Source organism: Symphalangus syndactylus, chromosome 20 (assembly GCF_028878055.3).
Source record: "Symphalangus syndactylus isolate Jambi chromosome 20, NHGRI_mSymSyn1-v2.1_pri, whole genome shotgun sequence".
Taxonomy (NCBI): domain Eukaryota; kingdom Metazoa; phylum Chordata; class Mammalia; order Primates; family Hylobatidae; genus Symphalangus; species Symphalangus syndactylus.
Genome location: NC_072442.2, coordinates 60,823,751 through 60,842,275, shown reverse-complemented (window position 1 = coordinate 60,842,275; position 18,525 = coordinate 60,823,751). Strand labels below are relative to the sequence as shown.

Here is an 18,525-nt window from a genome sequence, read left to right as displayed (position 1 = left end):
GCCCCATGGCTAATCTGCTTTTCTCGGATTGTCGCGGTCCCGTGATCTCTCCCGGACAGTGGCCACACTCCTTCCAGAGCAGGCCTCCCAGCTGAAGTCTCTTCGAGCGGCTCATGCCATGGATCTAGGACCATGGCTCGGTACACCGCGGCATTAGAGGCCAGGAGATGCCCACCCGTCTCTGGGGGCCGTTTGACACACATCGGCTACTTCCGGACAAGCCACTGGTCCCGCCATCTTGGTTTGTTCATGCATATTCAGCAAGATAACTGCATATTCATGAGCAACCGCCCTCCCCCGGGAGGACCCGCCCCGCCCCGCATCCATTACCGATTCGCAGAGCAGACCATTTTCCAGCTGGGGGGGGCTACGAATGAGAGGCTTTTGCTGAAGATGAAACCGTTGTCCAAACTAGAATGAAAGCGGCCCAATTTTACCCTCAAGTCTTCAAACCTTAAGCCTCAGTGCAGAAAGGAGCAGCGAGGAGAGGCGGTGGGATTAAGGAAAAAAATTCCTCTCTCCCTGTCACTTCAAAAGGTCGCCCAACCAGCGAGCGTGGGGTTGACCCACGACTCTGGCTCGCACCCCGTGCGGGCCTGCGCAGGCGACCCCGTAGCGCAAGGGAGGGCGGGAAAGGAAGGGGCGGGGACGCGAGGGCGAATCTATAAGAAGCGTCGTTCGGCGAGTTCGCCGCTCAGAAGCGCCGAGAGCGCGGCCGGGACGGTTGGAGAAGAAGGCGGCTCCCGGAAGGGGGAGAGACAAACTGCCGTAACCTCTGCCGTACAGGAGCCCGGTTACTTATTTATTCGTTACCCTTTTTCTTCTTCCTCCCCCAAAAACCTTTTCCTTTCCCCTTCTTTTTTTTTCCTTTTTGGGAGCTGAAAAATTTCCGGTAAGGGAAAGAAGGGCTCCTTTCGCTCCTTATTTCCCCGCCTCCTTCCCTCCCCCACCTTCCCCTCCTCCGGCTTTTTCCTCCCAACTCGGGGAGGTCCTTCCCGGTGGCCGCCCTGAGGAGGTCTGAGCACCTAGGCGGAGGCGGCGCAGGCTTTTTGTAGTGAGGTTTGCGCCTGCGCAGCGCGCCTGCCTCTGCCATGCACGGGGGTGGCCCCCCCTCTGGGGACAGCGCATGCCCGCTGCGCACCATCAAGAGAGTCCAGTTCGGAGTCCTGAGTCCGGATGAACTGGTAAGCGGCTCTGTCCTCCCCTTCCTCCCTCCCTCCCCTGGCGGGCGGGGCCAGACGGGGGCTGCGGAAACTTGGCGCTTTCTCGCTGCTTATGGGTGACGGGCCAGGAGCATGGCTCAGCAGCGCCAAGGCCGTGCAGGCGCCAGTCTCTGGCCTCCCAGAGTTATATTTTGCAAAGAGTTGAGCAAGCTTAGCGCTTTGTCCGAGATGGGGGGCTGGCTGGAGGGAGAGAAGGATGACTGATTTCACACTCCAGAGTTACCGACGTTAAAGGCGATCAGACGAATCCTAGGGAGTCTTTACAAGTTTGATTAAGAAGCCAAACCCCGGATAGCTTCCTCTTCTTCTGTAATACAAATATTAATTGAGCACCTGCTCTGTTGAAGACACCAGAGACTCTGGGGTTACAGAGGTGAACACGGCAGACCAGGACCCTACCTTCAAGAGCACTGTCTATGGGAAAGAGAAGGCAGTAAACATGAATACAATGAATGAACGAGATAATTCAGTTAATGGCAATTGTCTCGAATAGAGTGAAACGGGGTAATGCCATGGAGAGTCACTGAGCTGGGGCTACTTTATTTTTTTATTTTTATCTTATTTTATTTTATTTTTTGAGACGGAGTCTTGCTCTGTCGCCCAGGCTGGAGTGCAATGGCACGATCTCGGCTCACTGCAACCTCCGCCTCTCGGGTTCAAGCGATTCTTCTGCCTTAGCCTCCTGAGTAGCTGGGATTACAGGCATGCGCCACCATGCCCCCGCTAATTTTTGTATTTTTAGTAGAGGAGGGGTTTCGCTATGTTGGCCAGGCTGGTTTCGAACGCCTGCCCTGAGGTGATTCTCCGCTGTCCTTTTTTTTTTTTTTTGAGACGGAGTTTCGCTCTTGTTCCCCAGGCCAGAGTGCAATGGCTGAACTCCTGACTTCAGGTGATCCACCCTCCTCGGGCTCTCAAAGTGCTGGGATTACAGGCGTGAGCTACTGCGCCCGCCGAGGTGGGGCTACTTTAGATGGGATGGTGTCAGGGTCTGGGAAGGCCTGTCTTAGAAGACATTACCCAAATGATGAGAGGCAGGCAGTCATCGAAGCCATAGTTTCTATGGCGAGAGCTTTTCCGGCAGAGGAAATAGCAAGTGCAAAGGGCCTGAGGGAGAAATGAACTTCGGCTTGTCCTAGAGGGTGAAAGGCGGCCGGTGTGGCTGAGGTTTAGTGGATGAGAGAAAAAGTGTGTTACAGAAATAGGCTGGAGAAGCATGGGATATTGTATATTATGGTAAGGAGTCAGGACTTAATTCTATTTTCAGTAGGTAGTCGTTGACAATTATAAGCAGAGTGACAGCAAACTCACATTTGAAAAAAATACTGCTGTAGTTGCTCTATGAAAAACTGATGGGGGAGGAGAGACCAGAGAGAGGAGGGCAGCCCTAGGGGAGAGCTGTTGGTGACTTGGACTTCCCTTGTGGAGCTAAGTAGAGGGAGCCCACTGGCTGGAAAGAATGGAGTTAAGTGGTTGTTTGTGGATAGAGACCATTTTTGCTGGGAGAAAGTTCAGCTATGTCAGGAGTCAGAACGTCCTGACCTCACACCATACCACAGAATCAGTTCCAGATGAAGTTAAGACTTAAATCTAAAAAAACCCATAAAGCACTAGAAAAAAAATAGAAGGCTTTTGCAGGGCTGATACCAGAGACAGAAGTCTTTAATAGTAGTGAATTAATTACAGGCAAATTTTATGGAGTGCCTAAAATGAGCTAAACATTATGTATAAGGAAGACCAAGGCAGATTTCACTACATAAAAAGAGCCACTTCTGTTTATAGAGGCACTGTGGCAAAGCCGAAAAACAGATCAGGAAACAGTATTTGCAATTACGCAGACAAGGTTAAATTTATTGATGTACAAGGAACATTTACAAATCAGTAAAGAAAGTACCTATCTACTAGAAAAATGGGTAAAGGAGATTAATAGGCAGTTCACAGAAATAGTGCAAATGGCCAACAAAGAGTTGATTTTCTAATAAAAAAATCCAGATTAAAATAAAATTATTTCTCATCTGATTTTTTTTCCCTGCTGTCAAAAATATTGGGAAATAGACATGCTTATATGTTGTTGGTAGAAAGATTGGTATAACCTTTCTGGAGGATGGTCTGACTTTTTTTTTTTTTTTTTGAGATGGAATCTCACTCTTGTTGCCCAGGCTGGAGTACAGTGGCACGATCTTGGCTCACTGCAACCTCCACCTCCCAGGTTCAAGCAATTCTCCTGCCTCAGCCTCCCAAGTATCTGGGATTACAGGCGTGTGCCACGACGCCTAGCTATTTTTGTAGTAGAGATGCGGTTTTACCATGTTGCCCAGGCTGGTCTTGAACGCCTAACATCAGAGGACCCGCCCGCCTTGGCCTCCCAAAGTGCTAGGATTACAGGCATGAGCCACCATGCCTGGCCTCTGGTCTAACAATTTTATCAACCTTTTAATATGTAAATCATTTGATCAAGCATTACTACTTATAAAAATTCATCCTTAGGTTAAAAAAGCATAATTCTCCCCTCAATGATGCTCCTTTCCCAGTCTTGCATGGTTCATTAAATAGTTTCTCCATTCATCCATTTGCTCAGGCCAAAAACCTAAAAGCCATCTTTGATTCTCTTTCTCACAATCTCCATTTAGTCCATCTGCCAGAGTGTCAGTTCTACCTTTCAAAATATGTCTGGAATCCAGCCATTTATGACCATCTCCACCACCATGTCCCACCGTATTCCACCCTACTTTCATCTTTCCTGTGGGGTGCTATAGTAGCCCTAATTGGTCTTCCTACAGTTGGCAAGAACAGCTAGAACAGGCTAGAGAGATCTCTTCATCCCTTCCTTTCATAGAATCCTCTCCAGAGGTTTCAGGACTCATTCTGACCTATAAAGTGCTGTTTTGTCTGGCTCCTGCTTGCCTTTCCATCTCATTACTAGTCTTCTCTTTGCTTTTCTTGAAGCATGCTGACTGCTTGCTTCTCTAACACTGCAAGCTTATTCCTACCTCAAGGACTTTATTATTCACTATTCCTCCTGCTTGGAACAACATTGCTCAGACCTCTGCTCTGCATGCCTGTTCCTTTATGTCTGTATGTTCTCTGTTGAAATGGCATATCTTTTTTTTTTTTTTGGACACAGGGTCTCCCTCTGTCCCCCAGGCTGGAGTGCAGTGGCTCGATCATAGCTCACTGCAGCCTCTTGGGCTCAAAAGATGCTCCCTGGCCAGGCTCAATCACGTCTGTAATCCCAGCACTTTGGGAGGCCAAGGTGGGCAGATCACGAGGTCAGGAAAGTTTGAGACCAGCCTGGCCAAAATAGTGAAACTCTGTCTTTACTAAAAATACAAAAATTAGCTAGATGTGGTGGCATGCCCCTGTAGTCCCAGCTACTCGGGAAGCTGAGGTAGGAGAATCGCTTTAACCCGGGAGGTGGAGGTTGCAGTGAGCATGATACCATGCCATTGCACTCCAGCCTGGGTGACCAGGTGAGACTCTATCTCAAAAAACAAGGCCACGTGTGGTGGCTTACGCCTGAAATCCCAGCACTTTGGGAGGCTGAGGGGGGCGGATCACAAGGTCAGGAGATCGAGACCGTCCTGGCTAACACGGTGAAACCCCGTCTCCACTAAAAATACAAAAAATTAGCCAGGCTTTGTGGCGGGCGCCTGTAGTCCCAGCTACTCTGGAGGCTGAGGCAGGAGAATGGCGTGAATCTGGGAGGTGGAGCTTGCAGTGAGCTGAGATTGCGCCCCTGCACTCCAGCGTGGGCAACGGAGCGAGCCCCCATCTCAAAAATGCTCCCACCTCAGTAGCTGAGACAACAGGCTCATACCACCGTGCCTGTCTAATTTTTAAATTTGTTGTAGAGATGGGTTCTCACTATGTTACCCAGGCTGGTGAACTGGGCTCAAGAGATCCCCCTCCTCGGCCTCCCAAAGTGCTGGGATTCCAGGCATGAGCCACAGCGCCTGGCCGATGTCATATCTTTAGGAGCGCTTTCCTGACCACTCTGTTTAAATAGCATCCCCCGCCCTGCCCTTGTTTTCTCTGATCATCTCTGCTATATTTTCCTTCACAGCCTGTCACTCTAGAAAGGATTAGTTTTTCTGTTTCTTGCTTCCTTGCTAGAGAATGAATTTCATGAGGGACTTTGTCTGTGTTATTCACGTTGCCTTAGTATCTCAGGTAGTGCCTGGCACATGATAGACATGTAATAAAAATTAGTAGAATAAACAAATGAAAGAAATAATTGGACAAATATGCATAGATAATGTAGAAGGACTTTTATTGCAACATTGTTTGAAAGTGACAATTATAAATTACTTGGTATTTACTAATAGGAATCCTGTTGAATAACTTAGGGTGTATTCTTACAATGTACGAGAGGAGCTTCCCAATAGGATCCCACACTGTGCTGATGTCCTGAGACACTGTGGCACACTCACAGTGGGCACAGTGAGGTATTTTAAATTTCCAAGAGAAGCATAGGTACATTTGTTAGATACACTGGAACTCCTAGTTCTTGGTAGTTCTGTTTCAACATTAGATGGTGCCAAATCCCTTTCTATAGTGTCATATTTTTATGAAGCTGGGTTTTTAGCAGTTGCTAAGTACAGACAAAAATCAGTTTGTAGAAGAAATAAAGGTGGTGCTGTTTAGTCTGATTCCAAGGTTTGAGAGGTGCAGTGCCTAACAGGCGCCATAAGTGAATGAGATGGTTATTTGGGAAAGAAATAAAAATGTTATTTTGTTTTAATATATTAATAGTATTTTCAACTTGTGTGTATTTTCTCAAATGGCTAGTAAGTTCCTAGGACATAAATGCTTAAGTTGTTTGGGTCTGGGTGCTTAATAAGTTGCTGTCTTTTCTTGAAAGATGGAGTCTTGCTCTGTTGCCTAGGCTGGAGTGCAGAGGTGAGATCTCAGCTCACTGTAACCTCTGCCTCCTGGGTTCAAGCTGCTCTCCTGCCTCAGCCTCTCAAGCAGCTGGGATCACAGGCACCCGCCACCACGCCCGGCAATTTTTGTATTTTTGGTAGAGACAGGCTTTCGCCACATTGGCCAGACCTGTCTCAAACTTCTGACCTCAAGTGATCTGCCCACCTTGGCCTCCCAAAATGCTGGGATTACAGGTGTGAGCCACCGCTCTTGGCTGTGGCTCTCCTTTGACCTAGTGAGTGCTGTGAGAGTTACTGAAATGGTAAGGGCACTGTGGGCTGTTGACAATGTTAGGGAATCTATGGATAAATGAAAAAGTTACTCAAGAGTATGCAGAGTGAAGGCCTTACGTTAAAATGGGAACATATTTACATTTTTTTAAAAGCATGAAAAAAAAATGGAGGCTGTGGCTCATGCCTGTAATCCCAGCACTTTGGGAGCCTGAGGCAGGAGAATCACTTGAGGCCAGGAGTTCAGGACCAGCCTGGGCAACATAGCAAGACCCTATCTCAATTAAAAAATCATAATAAATGGGCCGAGCACGGTGGGTCACTCCTGTAATCCCAGCACTTCGGGAGGCCAAGGTGGGCAAATCCCTGAGGGTCAGGAATTCAAGACCATCGTGTCCAGCCTAGTGAAACCCCGTCTGTACTAAAAATACAAAAATTAGCTGGGTGTAGTGGCGGGTGCCTGTAATCTCAGCTACTTGGGAGGCTGAGGCATATGAACCACTTGAACCTGGTAGGCAGAGGTTGTACTGATGCAAGATGGAATAATAATAAGTAAAAGTATGGGACACTGTTGACAAAGCTCTACCAGAGTCATCTCTGGGGTATAGGATTGTTGGGCTTTGATAGTGCTCCGCATGTCTTGCAGTTTATACGATGTCTGTATTTTGAGGGACCAACAGATGGTTCAATTTTGGGTAGAAGGATGGGTGAGGGTAAGGGGCCTCTTGTTGTGAAACAGGTGGTATTTTAGGCTAAAATATTTTACAGAAGTCTTGAGGTCAGAGTGTATGGAGGTACAGAGAGCTCTTCGAATTGGCTTTGAGATAGAGCTGTTGTCCTTGCTGTTAGAAGATGGATTTAGATGTTGCTGGGTGAGGGGAAGGTCACAAAGCAGGTTGGTACTAGAGCTTTGTACCGGTGTGTGCACAAAATTTGGGGGAAAGAGGGTGCCGGATTTCATTCGCAGTAGTTGACCCCTATTCATTAAAAACAACCGTCTACCATGGAATGCATAACTTATTTATACCCTGACTTATTTAAATAAGGATTTAAAGCAGTAATGTATTCTTTTTTTTTTTTTTTTTTTTTTTGATATGGAGTCCAGCTCTGTTGTCCAGGCTGGAGTATAGTGGCACAATCTGTGCTCACTGCAACCTCTGCCTCCTGGATAAAGCGATTCTTCTGTCTCAGCCTCCCAAGTAGCAGGAACTACAGGAGTGCGCCACCACACCCAGCTAATTTCTTTTTTGTATTTTTAGTAGAGATGGGATTTTACTGGGGCGTCCAGCCTGGTCTCGAACTCCTGACCTCGTGATCCACCTGCCTTGGCCTCCCAAAGTGCTGGGATTACAGGCATGAGCCACCGCACCTGGCTTAGTTTTTGTATTTTTATTAGACAGGGTTTTACCATGTTGGCTAGGCTGGTCTCGAACTCCTGACCTCAGGTGATCTGCCCGTGTTGGCTTCTCAAAGTGCTAGGATTACAGGTTTGAGCCACCGTGCCTGGCCAGTAATGTATTCTTTTAGGTCGAGTGTGGGCTACATTGATGAGTCAGAAGATGATCCTTGTCTTCAAGTTATTTATAATCTTGTGAGGGATTTCCTGTGTATGCAGCAGATAGTTTACTGAGCCTCAACCATATGTTGGTTACTGTGCTAGGTGCTGAGGATATAAAGAGAAAACATGACCCTTGCCCTCAAGGATTACAGTCCAATGGGAGAGACAGGTGTGTCACTAAGTAATTAAAATTGGGCTGAGAACCTTGCTGGGGTGTGCATAAGGCTAGGAAGAGTTAGAGAAGACTTCATAAGGAGGTGACCTCTGAACTGGGTCTTAAAGAATAAATAGAAGTTTATTCCCAAGGGGGCGTGTGAAGCAAAAGGAATTTTGAGAAATCTATTGTATTTAGAACATAAATGTGGGAGGTGGGTAGGAGAATGTGGTACCAAATAAAGCTGTAAAAGCGACTTGAAGCCAAGTTATAATAAGGACCTTGTTAGCTTTGCTAAAGCAGAGGAAAGAGAATGAGTATTTACTGAGATTCAATGACAGCCCTTTTGTTCTCTGGCCTCAGGAGCAGAACCCAAAGAGAACCCAGCCTGACTGGCCACCCCCTCAAGTGTTTAACCTTTATCCTGTAGGCAGTGAGAACGTGTTGGCTGAAGGGTTGGGGGCTAATTTAAAAATGACAGTTTGAGGCCAGGTGTGGTGGCTCACGACTGTAATCTCAGCACTTTGGGAGGCTAAGGTGAGTGGATCACTTGAGGCCAGGAGTTTGAGACCATCCTGGCCAACATGGTGAAACCCTGTCTCTACCAAAAATACAAAAATTAGCCAAGTGTGGTGGTGAGCACCTGTAATTCCAGCTACTTGGGAGGCTGAGGCACAAGAATCACTTGAACCTGAGAGACAGAGGTAGCAGTGAGCCGAGATTGTGCCACTGCACTCCAGCCGGGGTGACAGAGCAAGACCCTGTCTCAAAAAAAAATAAAATAAAAAATGAGAGTTCATGAACTTGGGGGTGGAGGGATAGCTCTTCTCATTAACAAGGATATGCATGTCTGCTGTCTAGGACACCCCCTGACCTGGTCTCAGAAAGCCTGAAAGCAGAATTAGTCATTAGAAGGGTGGTTGGCTTGGACGGCATAGACTTTGAGCAGAAAGAGGTTGAAAATGTTGAGCCTGATTTCCCTTAGGCTCCTCTGCAGTGTCTGTTCTGGAGGCCAGATTTGTAACTGCTTCCACTTTTTTTGGTCTCATTCAAGGTGAGCAAATCCCCTTCATGTTTCTCACCAGACACATTGCAGCTGATGAGGTTCTAGCTTTGCAAATGTAGTCATCCATGAGGACTGTCTCCCTGAGATTTCATCAGGTCATGTTGATGAGAGTTTTGAACCTGTCTGAGGCTGAGAGGTGTTCAGAACTTCTTCAGCTTTGCATCTGTAGACCATTTTGGTTTCTACCCAGCAGTGGCCAATCAGACCTGTTATGAGGGGATTACTGGTTTGACTGTCAGAGGGTAACCTCTCTTTTTCCAAGTTTTTTGAGGGTACCTACCTGCAGTGGAGAGTCCTAAGCAGTAGGTCAATTTAACAGACATTTGTTAGGAACCTGCCATGTTTCAGGCAGGCACATGGGATTCAGGATGGTTGAGGCATTCTGCCTGCCTGAGAGGTGCTTATAGTTATAGGGAAGACAGACCCCTGAAGGTCATTTTATTGCATTGTTGTATGTGCAGTGATAGAGGGCTGTGGAAACACAGAGGAGAGGTCCCTGTCTACTTTGGGGAGGCTGTGGAAAGGCTTCCTGGAGGAAGCAGTGCCTGAGCCAAGTCTTGAAATAGGAGTTTTACAGTGGGAAGAGCATTCCAAGCAGAGAGAGAGAGGCACTAGCATGTAGAAAACCCTAGAGGAACGCAGCACATGTTGTGCTGGATGTCATAGCGGACTCCAGGGAATTGTTACTGAGGAGTGAACAGGAATGTATGGAGCATCAGGGAAATGAAGGTTGAGAACATCATAAAATCCTTTTGGGAAGCTGTCCTGCTGAGTTTGGATGTCAGTCTGAGGACAAGAGGGTATGAATGATTACATTTTTATGTTATTTTGTTTTATTATTAATTTTTATTTTATTTATTTTTGGCACACATTTTTATTTTAGAATGAGCACCCCAGTTGTAATGTAGAAGGATTGGAGAGAGACAGGCTGGTGACCCATAGGAATGCTCTGTTGTAGACTACAAAGGAAGGGCCTGAACTAGGGCAGTGGTGGTGGGGATGGAGAAGAGAGGCAAGATTCAGGAAACACTTAGGAGGCCAGGCGTGGTGGCTTATGCGTGTAAACCCAGTTGAGATCCCGCCACTACACTCCAGCCTGGGTGACAGGGTGAGACTTCTCAAAAAAAAAAAAGGGGGGGAGGTAAAAGTGACCAGTACCTGGTGAATGATTGAATAATAATAATGTCCATTCATAAAGCACCAGTTACAAACTGGACTTAAGCAAGCTAATTAAGTCCTTAATGGTTACATAGTTCATAAGTAATAGAGGCAGAATTCCAAAGCCAGGGTACCTGACAGCTAAGTCCATGTTCTTTGGACTGTTTTGTGCTTGAAGGTAAGGAAGGGTAAGCATAGGTTTCTGAATCTGGGATGGAGGCTAAAGGAAAAAGAGAAGCTTTTGTGGAAAAGGGAGTTTGCTTTTAAACATGTTTAATTTGATTTTTTGGTGGGATGTTTACAGGGGGTTCAGTAGGTAGTCACATATGTGAACCCAAAGTCCAGAAGAAAAGTAAGGCCTGGAGTTAGAGAGTTGAGAATGAGTATCCAAGCATACCTTGGAGATACTGTGAGTTTGGTTCCAGCCCACCGCGATAAAGCAAGTCACATGAAGTTTTTTGGTTGCCCTGTGCATATGTTACGTTTGTACTATGCTGTAGTCTACTAAGTCTAAGTGTGTAATAGCATTACATCTTTTTTTTTTTTTTTTCTTTGAGACGGAGTCTTGCTCTGTCACTCAGGCTGAAGTACAGTGGCGCGATCTCAGCTCGCTGCAACTTCCGCCTCCTGGGTTCAAGTGATTCTCCTGCCTCAGCCTCCCAAGTAGCTGGGATTACAGGTGCCCGCCACCACACCCAGCTAATTTTTTTGTATTTTTAGTAGAGATGGGGTTTCACCATGTTGGCCAGGCTGGTCTCGAACTCCTGACCTCAGGTGATCCACCCGTCTCAGCCTCCCAAAGTCCTGGGATTATGGGTGTGAGCCACCGCACCCGGCCCATCTACTTCTGAGTTCTTCTGTTTCCTTCGTTGAAATGTCCCCATCAAGTCCTGGCTCTGCCTTTCTTGGGATTTCAGCTATTCACTTTTGCTTCAAATCATTTCCACCAACCTGTCTTCCTAGTACAGTACAATGTTTCTCCAGTCTTTTAATAAAATCTCTGGCCTGGCACGGTGGCTCACGCCTGTAATCCCAGCACTTTGGGAGGCCGAGGCGGGCGGATCATGAGGTCAAGAGACCATCTTGGCCAACCTGGTGAAACCCTGTCTCTAGTAAAAATACAAAAATTAGCTGGGTGTGGTGGCGCTCACCTGTAGTCCCAGCTACTTGGGAGGCTGAGGCAGAGGAGAATCGCTTGAACCTGGGAGGCAGAGGTTGCAGTGAGCTGAGACTGCGCCACTGCACTCCAGCCTGGCGACAGAGCAAGACTCCATCTCAAAACAAAACAAAACAAAACCAATAATAAAATCTCCATCTGGACACGAAAGGTTCAAGCAGGTCAGGCCTTGAGAAGGAGGGCATGACAAAGATGAGGGTAAAGAAACAGGTCTGCATCTCTGAGTGCCTCGTTTCTTATCAGGGGCTTGAGTTGGCGGGGCATGTCTTGGTGCAGAACACCTGGGCCGTCATGGCAAGGGTACAGGTACAGAGAGGCTCCTGCCAGGATCTCAGATTCATGAGCTTGATTTCTGCTTGGGAGGAACAAATAAAGCATTGTTTTGTTTTTTTTGTTTTTCCTGAAGCAACTTTGATTTCTTTTTGTGACTAAATCCTATGGATGTCAGAGACCTAGAATTCAACCCAGATGGAAGTCTGGGGTTCATGTCCCAGTAGCAGGTGATTTGTATGGAACCCAGGATCGACCATTATCTAGTGTGAGTGCTTTTCCTGCCTCAGTGACTGGAGTAAGCCTCTGACTTGGGATATTCAACTTTGGCCTTTTCAGAAGTGTACACACACCAATCCCCCATTCCCCTCACTCCAGGCTAAACTTAGCTCTTCTGTAAGTAGTTCAGGGTTTTCCCAGACCTTAGTCCAGAGCTCCCCAGCCACAAAGGCTAGAAACTAGGAACGCTGTTCAGTTGTTGGCCTTTCTTTCTCTTTGCAGAAGCGAATGTCTGTGACGGAGGGTGGCATCAAGTACCCAGAGACGACTGAGGGAGGCCGCCCCAAGCTTGGGGGGCTGATGGACCCGAGGCAGGGGGTAATTGAGCGGACTGGCCGCTGCCAAACATGTGCAGGTAAGTGCTGGGGGCCAGGTGGGATCCCAAAGGGGAGGTGGGTTGGGTCCTCAAAACTAGGGCTGACGGTCGACACCTGGAGGCCTCTGAGATGAGTGGGAGCTGGGAGGAAAGCACTGGGTGTGTGTCCCACAGGAAACATGACAGAGTGTCCTGGCCACTTTGGCCACATTGAACTGGCCAAGCCTGTGTTTCACGTGGGCTTCCTGGTGAAGACAATGAAAGTTTTGCGCTGTGTCTGCTTCTTCTGCTCCAAACTGCTTGTGGACTCTGTGAGTGGGGAACAGGCTCTGGTCTGGGAGGTGGGGGTGCTTGGTAGGGGGCAGGGGGACAGCTTCAACTGACCTTGCTCTGCCCTTCCCCAGAACAACCCAAAGATCAAGGACATCCTGGCTAAGTCCAAGGGACAGCCCAAGAAGCGGCTTACACATGTCTACGACCTTTGCAAGGGCAAAAACATCTGCGAGGGTGGGGAGGAGATGGACAACAAGTTCGGTGTGGAACAACCTGAGGGTGACGAGGATCTGACCAAAGAAAAGGTGGCTGGGGGTGGCAGAGACTTTTGGGAAGGAGGGGTCAGAGGCCTGGAGGGAGGAAACTGGAAGGGAAGGACACAGAGGAACAGGAGGGGCTGGCCGGGTGTGGAGGGAAATGGCCCAACCTCTGGGCTCTGATGGCCCCTGTCTCTCCTTGGAAGGGCCATGGTGGCTGTGGGCGGTACCAGCCCAGGATCCGGCGTTCCGGCCTAGAGCTGTATGCGGAATGGAAGCACGTTAATGAGGACTCTCAGGAGAAGAAGATCCTGCTGAGTCCAGAGCGAGTGCATGAGATCTTCAAACGCATCTCAGATGAGGAGTGTTTTGTGCTGGGCATGGAGCCCCGCTATGCACGGCCAGAGTGGATGATTGTCACAGTGCTGCCTGTGCCCCCGCTCTCTGTGCGGCCTGCTGTCGTGATGCAGGGCTCTGCCCGTAACCAGGTCAGTGGCTCCAGGGCTCTGCCTCTTAGCTGGAGGGCGAGGTGTCTAAAGGGAGGAAGCCCTGTAGGTGGGGCTGGGGTGTGCCTGGGGGATGGATGGATGGACCTGGGTTTGAAAATTCCCCTGCCACTTACTAGCTGTATGATCTTTAATGAGTCCTTTCACGTGGTTAAAGGCCACAAAGGTGTTTCTGAATCTATAAATGATAGTGGGCAGTCCTGCCTCCTGGGGTGGTGTGAGGATGAGAGCTGTGCTGTGTGTCTGGCACGTGCCTGCTGAGCGCTGGCAGTGGTGGCTGGACCATGATGATTCTGACTTCCTGCCTCAGGATGACCTGACTCACAAACTGGCTGACATTGTGAAGATCAACAATCAGCTGCGGCGCAATGAGCAGAATGGCGCAGCGGCCCATGTCATTGCAGAGGATGTGAAGCTCCTCCAGTTCCATGTGGCCACCATGGTGGACAATGAGCTGCCTGGCTTGCCCCGTGTGAGTCAGCATGCTCCCCACCCCTCTGTGTATTGGAGCCAGGGTGGGGGCTATAGCGCATGAGGCTTCAGAGCTCTGGAAGAGGGCCCAGTGCTGACTTTCTGGATTGCCCCCACCCTGTGTTTTTTTCCTCACAGGCCATGCAGAAGTCCGGGCGTCCCCTCAAGTCCCTGAAGCAGCGGTTGAAGGGCAAGGAAGGCCGGGTGCGAGGGAACCTGATGGGCAAACGAGTGGATTTCTCGGCCCGTACTGTCATCACCCCCGACCCCAACCTCTCCATTGACCAGGTTGGCGTGCCCCGCTCCATTGCTGCCAACATGACCTTTGCGGAGATTGTCACCCCCTTCAACATTGACAGGTGTGCCTCCGTTGGAAAGCCCTTCCTGGAATGGCTAGGGAAGACATGGCCTCAGTGGCAAGGCTTCGAGAGTCTGCTCATCCTACCTCGGGCATGGGCTTGGAGCAAGGAGGAGTTGAAGTTCTGAAGTTTAACTTCCACTCAGGGCTCTGGGGTGAGGGTGGCTGCAGGGGCTTTTTAGGAAGCATTGAGTTCATTGCACCTCTTGCCTTCCTAGACTTCAAGAACTAGTGCGCAGGGGGAACAGCCAGTACCCAGGTGCCAAGTACATCATCCGAGACAATGGTGATCGCATTGACTTGCGTTTCCACCCCAAGCCCAGTGACCTTCACCTGCAGACCGGCTATAAGGCACGTAGCAGGCCAGGGCCTCTCTCAGCCACCTGAGCAGAAAGCTTTCTGAAATAGGGCAGGCTGGGATAGGCCATCTGAGTCTGTCTCGTTCATTGGGATCCAGACTTGACTGTCTTGTTAAAGGCTATTGCTGCCCAGGTGTTTAGGGAACTGCTGGCCTCTGGCATTCAGGGTGGGGGTGGTATAAACCCAGGGCACCATGCATATGGCAGGGAAGAGGGATCTGTGGAGGAACAGTGCAAAAGACTATGTTCAGAGTCTCTCTTGCTTTTCTTCCTAGACTTAAGTTCTTTGAGATTGGTGGATGCTGTGTATTATTCCTCCCTGATAACCTGGTGTTTGGCCCAGGGCCTTGTCCAGAGGAGTGTTTAATAAGTGTTTCAAGTGAATTAGCACCACGGTGTCATCTCTTTCAGTTTGCAAAGGACTTTTTTTTTTTTTTTTTTTTTCCCCCAAAAGACAGTCTCGCTCTATCACCTAGGCTGGAGTGTAGAATGCAGTGCTGCGATCTTGGCTCACTGCAACCTCTACCTCCCAGGCTCAAGTGATTCTTCTGCCTCAGCCTCCCGAGTAGCTAGGATTACAGGCACGCACCACCACACCCAGCTTATTTTTGTATTTTTAGTAGAGACGGGGTTTCACCATGTTGACCAGCCTGGTCTCAAACTCCTGACCTTAAGTGACGTGCCCGCCTCAGCCTCCCAAAGTACTTGGATTATAGGCGTGAGCTACTGCACCGGACTTGGAAAGGACTTTAGGTCCATTGTCCTTTCATTCTTAGATACCTCCTTCACTGAGACCTTTTCCTTACCTCACCTCCCTAGGTGGAACGGCACATGTGTGATGGGGACATTGTTATCTTCAACCGGCAGCCAACTCTGCACAAAATGTCCATGATGGGGCATCGGGTCCGCATTCTCCCCTGGTCTACCTTTCGCTTGAATCTTAGGTCAGTCCCTGGCTGAGGGAAGCAGGCTGGAATTGGGGAGGCGGGGGGAATGGGGGCAGGCTGGGTGGCTTCTTGAGGTTTCGCTGCAGACATCTTCCCAACCCTGACTTTCTCCTTTAACTGTAGTGTGACAACTCCGTACAATGCAGACTTTGATGGGGATGAGATGAACTTGCATCTGCCACAGTCTCTGGAGACACGAGCAGAGATCCAGGAGCTGGCCATGGTTCCTCGCATGATTGTCACACCCCAGAGCAATCGGCCTGTCATGGGTATTGTGCAGGACACACTCACAGCAGTGCGCAAATTCACCAAGAGAGACGTCTTCCTGGAGCGGGTGTGTGGTCCAAATGGAAACCTGGCTCAAGTGGGCAGTGGGGCTCTGGGGTGCAAGGTGGAGGCTAGGGAGGAAGAGCTGTGTTTTTTTTCCTGACTTACCCAGCAGTGGTCTGTGAGGTTGTCTTTTCTGGTGGGCGAACAAAAAGGGGGTTAGGAAAACTCAGGCCAAAATGGTGTAAGGCATTAATTCCCCATTTAATTCCTTAAAATTTCATGTAATACCAGGTATTGTCTGTAAAGGAAAGATAAAGGGAAAAATAAGTAGGACCTTGTTAAAATTTTATTTTTCTATCTTAACCTTCACTTACTTCCTAATTATTAAAAGAAATTTATGCTTATTATTAAAAAAGAACAAAAACAAAAATTTCACTATTACAATGAATTTTTAATTAAAAGTTTTTGGGGCCGGGTGCGGTGGCTCACGCCTGTAATCCCAGCACTTTGGGAGGCAGAGGCAGGTGGATCATGAGGTTAGAAGATCAAGACCATCCTGGCTAACATGGTGAAACCCCGTCTCTACTGAAAATACAAAAAATTAGCCGGGCGTGGTGGCACACGCCTGTAGTCCCTGCTACTCGGGAGGCTGAGGCAGGAGAATGGCGTGAACCTGGGAGGCGGAGCTTGCAGTGAGCCAAGATCGCGTCACTGCACTCCAGCCTAGGCGACAGAGCTAAGGCTCCGTCTCAAAAAAAAAAAAAAAAAAGTTTTTGGGACTGGGCATGGTGACTCACACCTGTAATTCTAGCACTTTGGAAGGCTGAGGTAGGCACATCATTTGAGGCCAGGAGTTGGAGACAACCCTGGCCAACATGGAGAAACCCCATCTCTACCAAAAATACAAAAATTAGCCGGACGTGGTGGCAGGTGCCTGTAATCCCAGCTGCTCGAGGCTGTGGCAGGAGAATTGCTTGACCCCAGGAGGCGGAGGTTTCAGTGAGCCCTGATTGCACCATTGCACTCCAGCCTGGGTAACAGAGCAAGACCCTGTCTCAAAAAAAATTAAAGTTTGGAAAAAACTTTTCCTGTCATCTTTGCCTCCAAAATCTGGCTTTCTCCCTTGGGCAGGGAAATCTCCCCAACATTTCTCTCTCATCCCTGAGATGTGGGGCCTGCACTCTTACTTCTGTCTGCCTTACTCTTTGTCTTGCAGGGTGAAGTGATGAACCTCCTGATGTTCCTGTCGACGTGGGACGGCAAGGTCCCACAGCCGGCCATCCTAAAGCCCCGACCTCTGTGGACAGGCAAGCAGATCTTCTCCCTCATCATACCTGGTCACATCAATTGTATCCGTACCCACAGCACCCATCCCGATGATGAAGACAGTGGCCCTTACAAGCACATCTCTCCTGGGGACACCAAGGTAGGGCTTGGCTTCTGGATATGTGAGGACAGAATTTGGACATGGGAGCCAGGACCAGAGCAGGGGCCTTGAGTGGGTGCTTTGTCCTTAGGTGGTGGTGGAGAATGGGGAGCTGATCATGGGCATCCTGTGTAAGAAGTCTCTGGGCACGTCAGCTGGCTCCCTGGTCCACATCTCCTACCTAGAGATGGGGCATGACATCACTCGCCTCTTCTACTCCAACATTCAGACTGTCATTAACAACTGGCTCCTCATCGAGGGTGAGCATGGAGGCGTGGTACCAAGACCGCTCTGTGAATTCTCTAACTTCTTACTGTCCTTCCATCCCTTTCTTTCCTCCTTGGATTTGGTGCCCCCTGCTTCTACTGTCTTGGCTATCATTCCATTCCATGTTTCTTAGAGGTCCAAAGGGGTTTGCTGATGCTTTTCCCTGTCTCTAGGTCATACTATTGGCATTGGGGACTCCATTGCTGATTCTAAGACTTACCAGGACATTCAGAACACTATTAAGAAGGCCAAGCAGGATGTAATAGAGGTAAGAGGGGAGGCCACCAGAGACGGAATAAGGAGTTTCCAGGGACTTTGAAGTTAGCATCATCAAGAGCAAAGGGAGTGTAAGGTTAGAGGGAAGGGGCGGAGAGTAGGGATTGATGTCTCACTGAGAACTCTGCCTCCAGGTCATCGAGAAGGCACACAACAACGAGCTGGAGCCCACCCCAGGGAACACTCTGAGGCAGACGTTTGAGAATCAGGTGAACCGCATTCTCAACGATGCCCGAGACAAGACTGGCTCCTCTGCTCAGAAATCCCTGTCTGAATACAACAACTTCAAGTCTATGGTCGTGTCCGGAGCTAAAGGTTCCAAGATTAACATCTCCCAGGTGAAAAGCCTTGTCTTTCCACATATGGGGCCACTCTGAAGTTTGGGAGGAGGAAGGAAGGTGTTTGTATGTATTAGGGTCAGGAGGATCACGGGAGTTGGGGGAAATTTTGGGAACTGTTATTCTTAAGGCAGAGGGAATTCAGTACACCCCACCTTTCTGTTTCCCAGGTCATTGCTGTCGTTGGGCAGCAGAATGTGGAGGGCAAGCGGATTCCATTTGGCTTCAAGCACCGGACTCTGCCTCACTTCATCAAGGATGACTACGGGCCTGAGAGCCGTGGCTTTGTGGAGAACTCCTACCTAGCTGGCCTCACACCCACTGAGTTCTTTTTCCACGCCATGGGGGGTCGTGAGGGGCTCATTGACACGGCTGTCAAGACTGCTGAGACTGGTGAGGCTTTCCTCAGGGGTCTTCCTTGGGCTG

At 49.0% G+C, this 18,525-nt stretch overlaps 1 protein-coding gene across 2 annotated transcripts in view; it reads left to right on the top strand.

Moving 5' to 3' along the window:
• The first annotated feature begins 651 nt into the window (after positions 1-651).
• The window catches only part of POLR2A (RNA polymerase II subunit A), a 29,402-nt gene continuing 11,528 nt past the window's right edge, over positions 652-18,525 (top strand). Inside the window, exons 1-15 of one of the 2 annotated variants that reach the window (XM_055258105.2) lie at positions 652-1,184; positions 12,258-12,390; positions 12,526-12,662; positions 12,756-12,929; positions 13,088-13,369; positions 13,698-13,859; positions 13,997-14,217; positions 14,435-14,567; positions 15,395-15,519; positions 15,646-15,856; positions 17,009-17,218; positions 17,310-17,478; positions 17,659-17,753; positions 17,896-18,099; positions 18,270-18,492. In XM_055258105.2, the coding sequence (XP_055114080.1) occupies positions 1,092-1,184; positions 12,258-12,390; positions 12,526-12,662; positions 12,756-12,929; positions 13,088-13,369; positions 13,698-13,859; positions 13,997-14,217; positions 14,435-14,567; positions 15,395-15,519; positions 15,646-15,856; positions 17,009-17,218; positions 17,310-17,478; positions 17,659-17,753; positions 17,896-18,099; positions 18,270-18,492 (2,572 nt within the window). In that variant the 5' untranslated portion in view covers positions 652-1,091. The remainder of the gene's footprint in view (positions 1,185-12,257; positions 12,391-12,525; positions 12,663-12,755; positions 12,930-13,087; positions 13,370-13,697; positions 13,860-13,996; positions 14,218-14,434; positions 14,568-15,394; positions 15,520-15,645; positions 15,857-17,008; positions 17,219-17,309; positions 17,479-17,658; positions 17,754-17,895; positions 18,100-18,269; positions 18,493-18,525) is intronic. The other variant, XM_063629534.1, reaches the window with a different exon arrangement.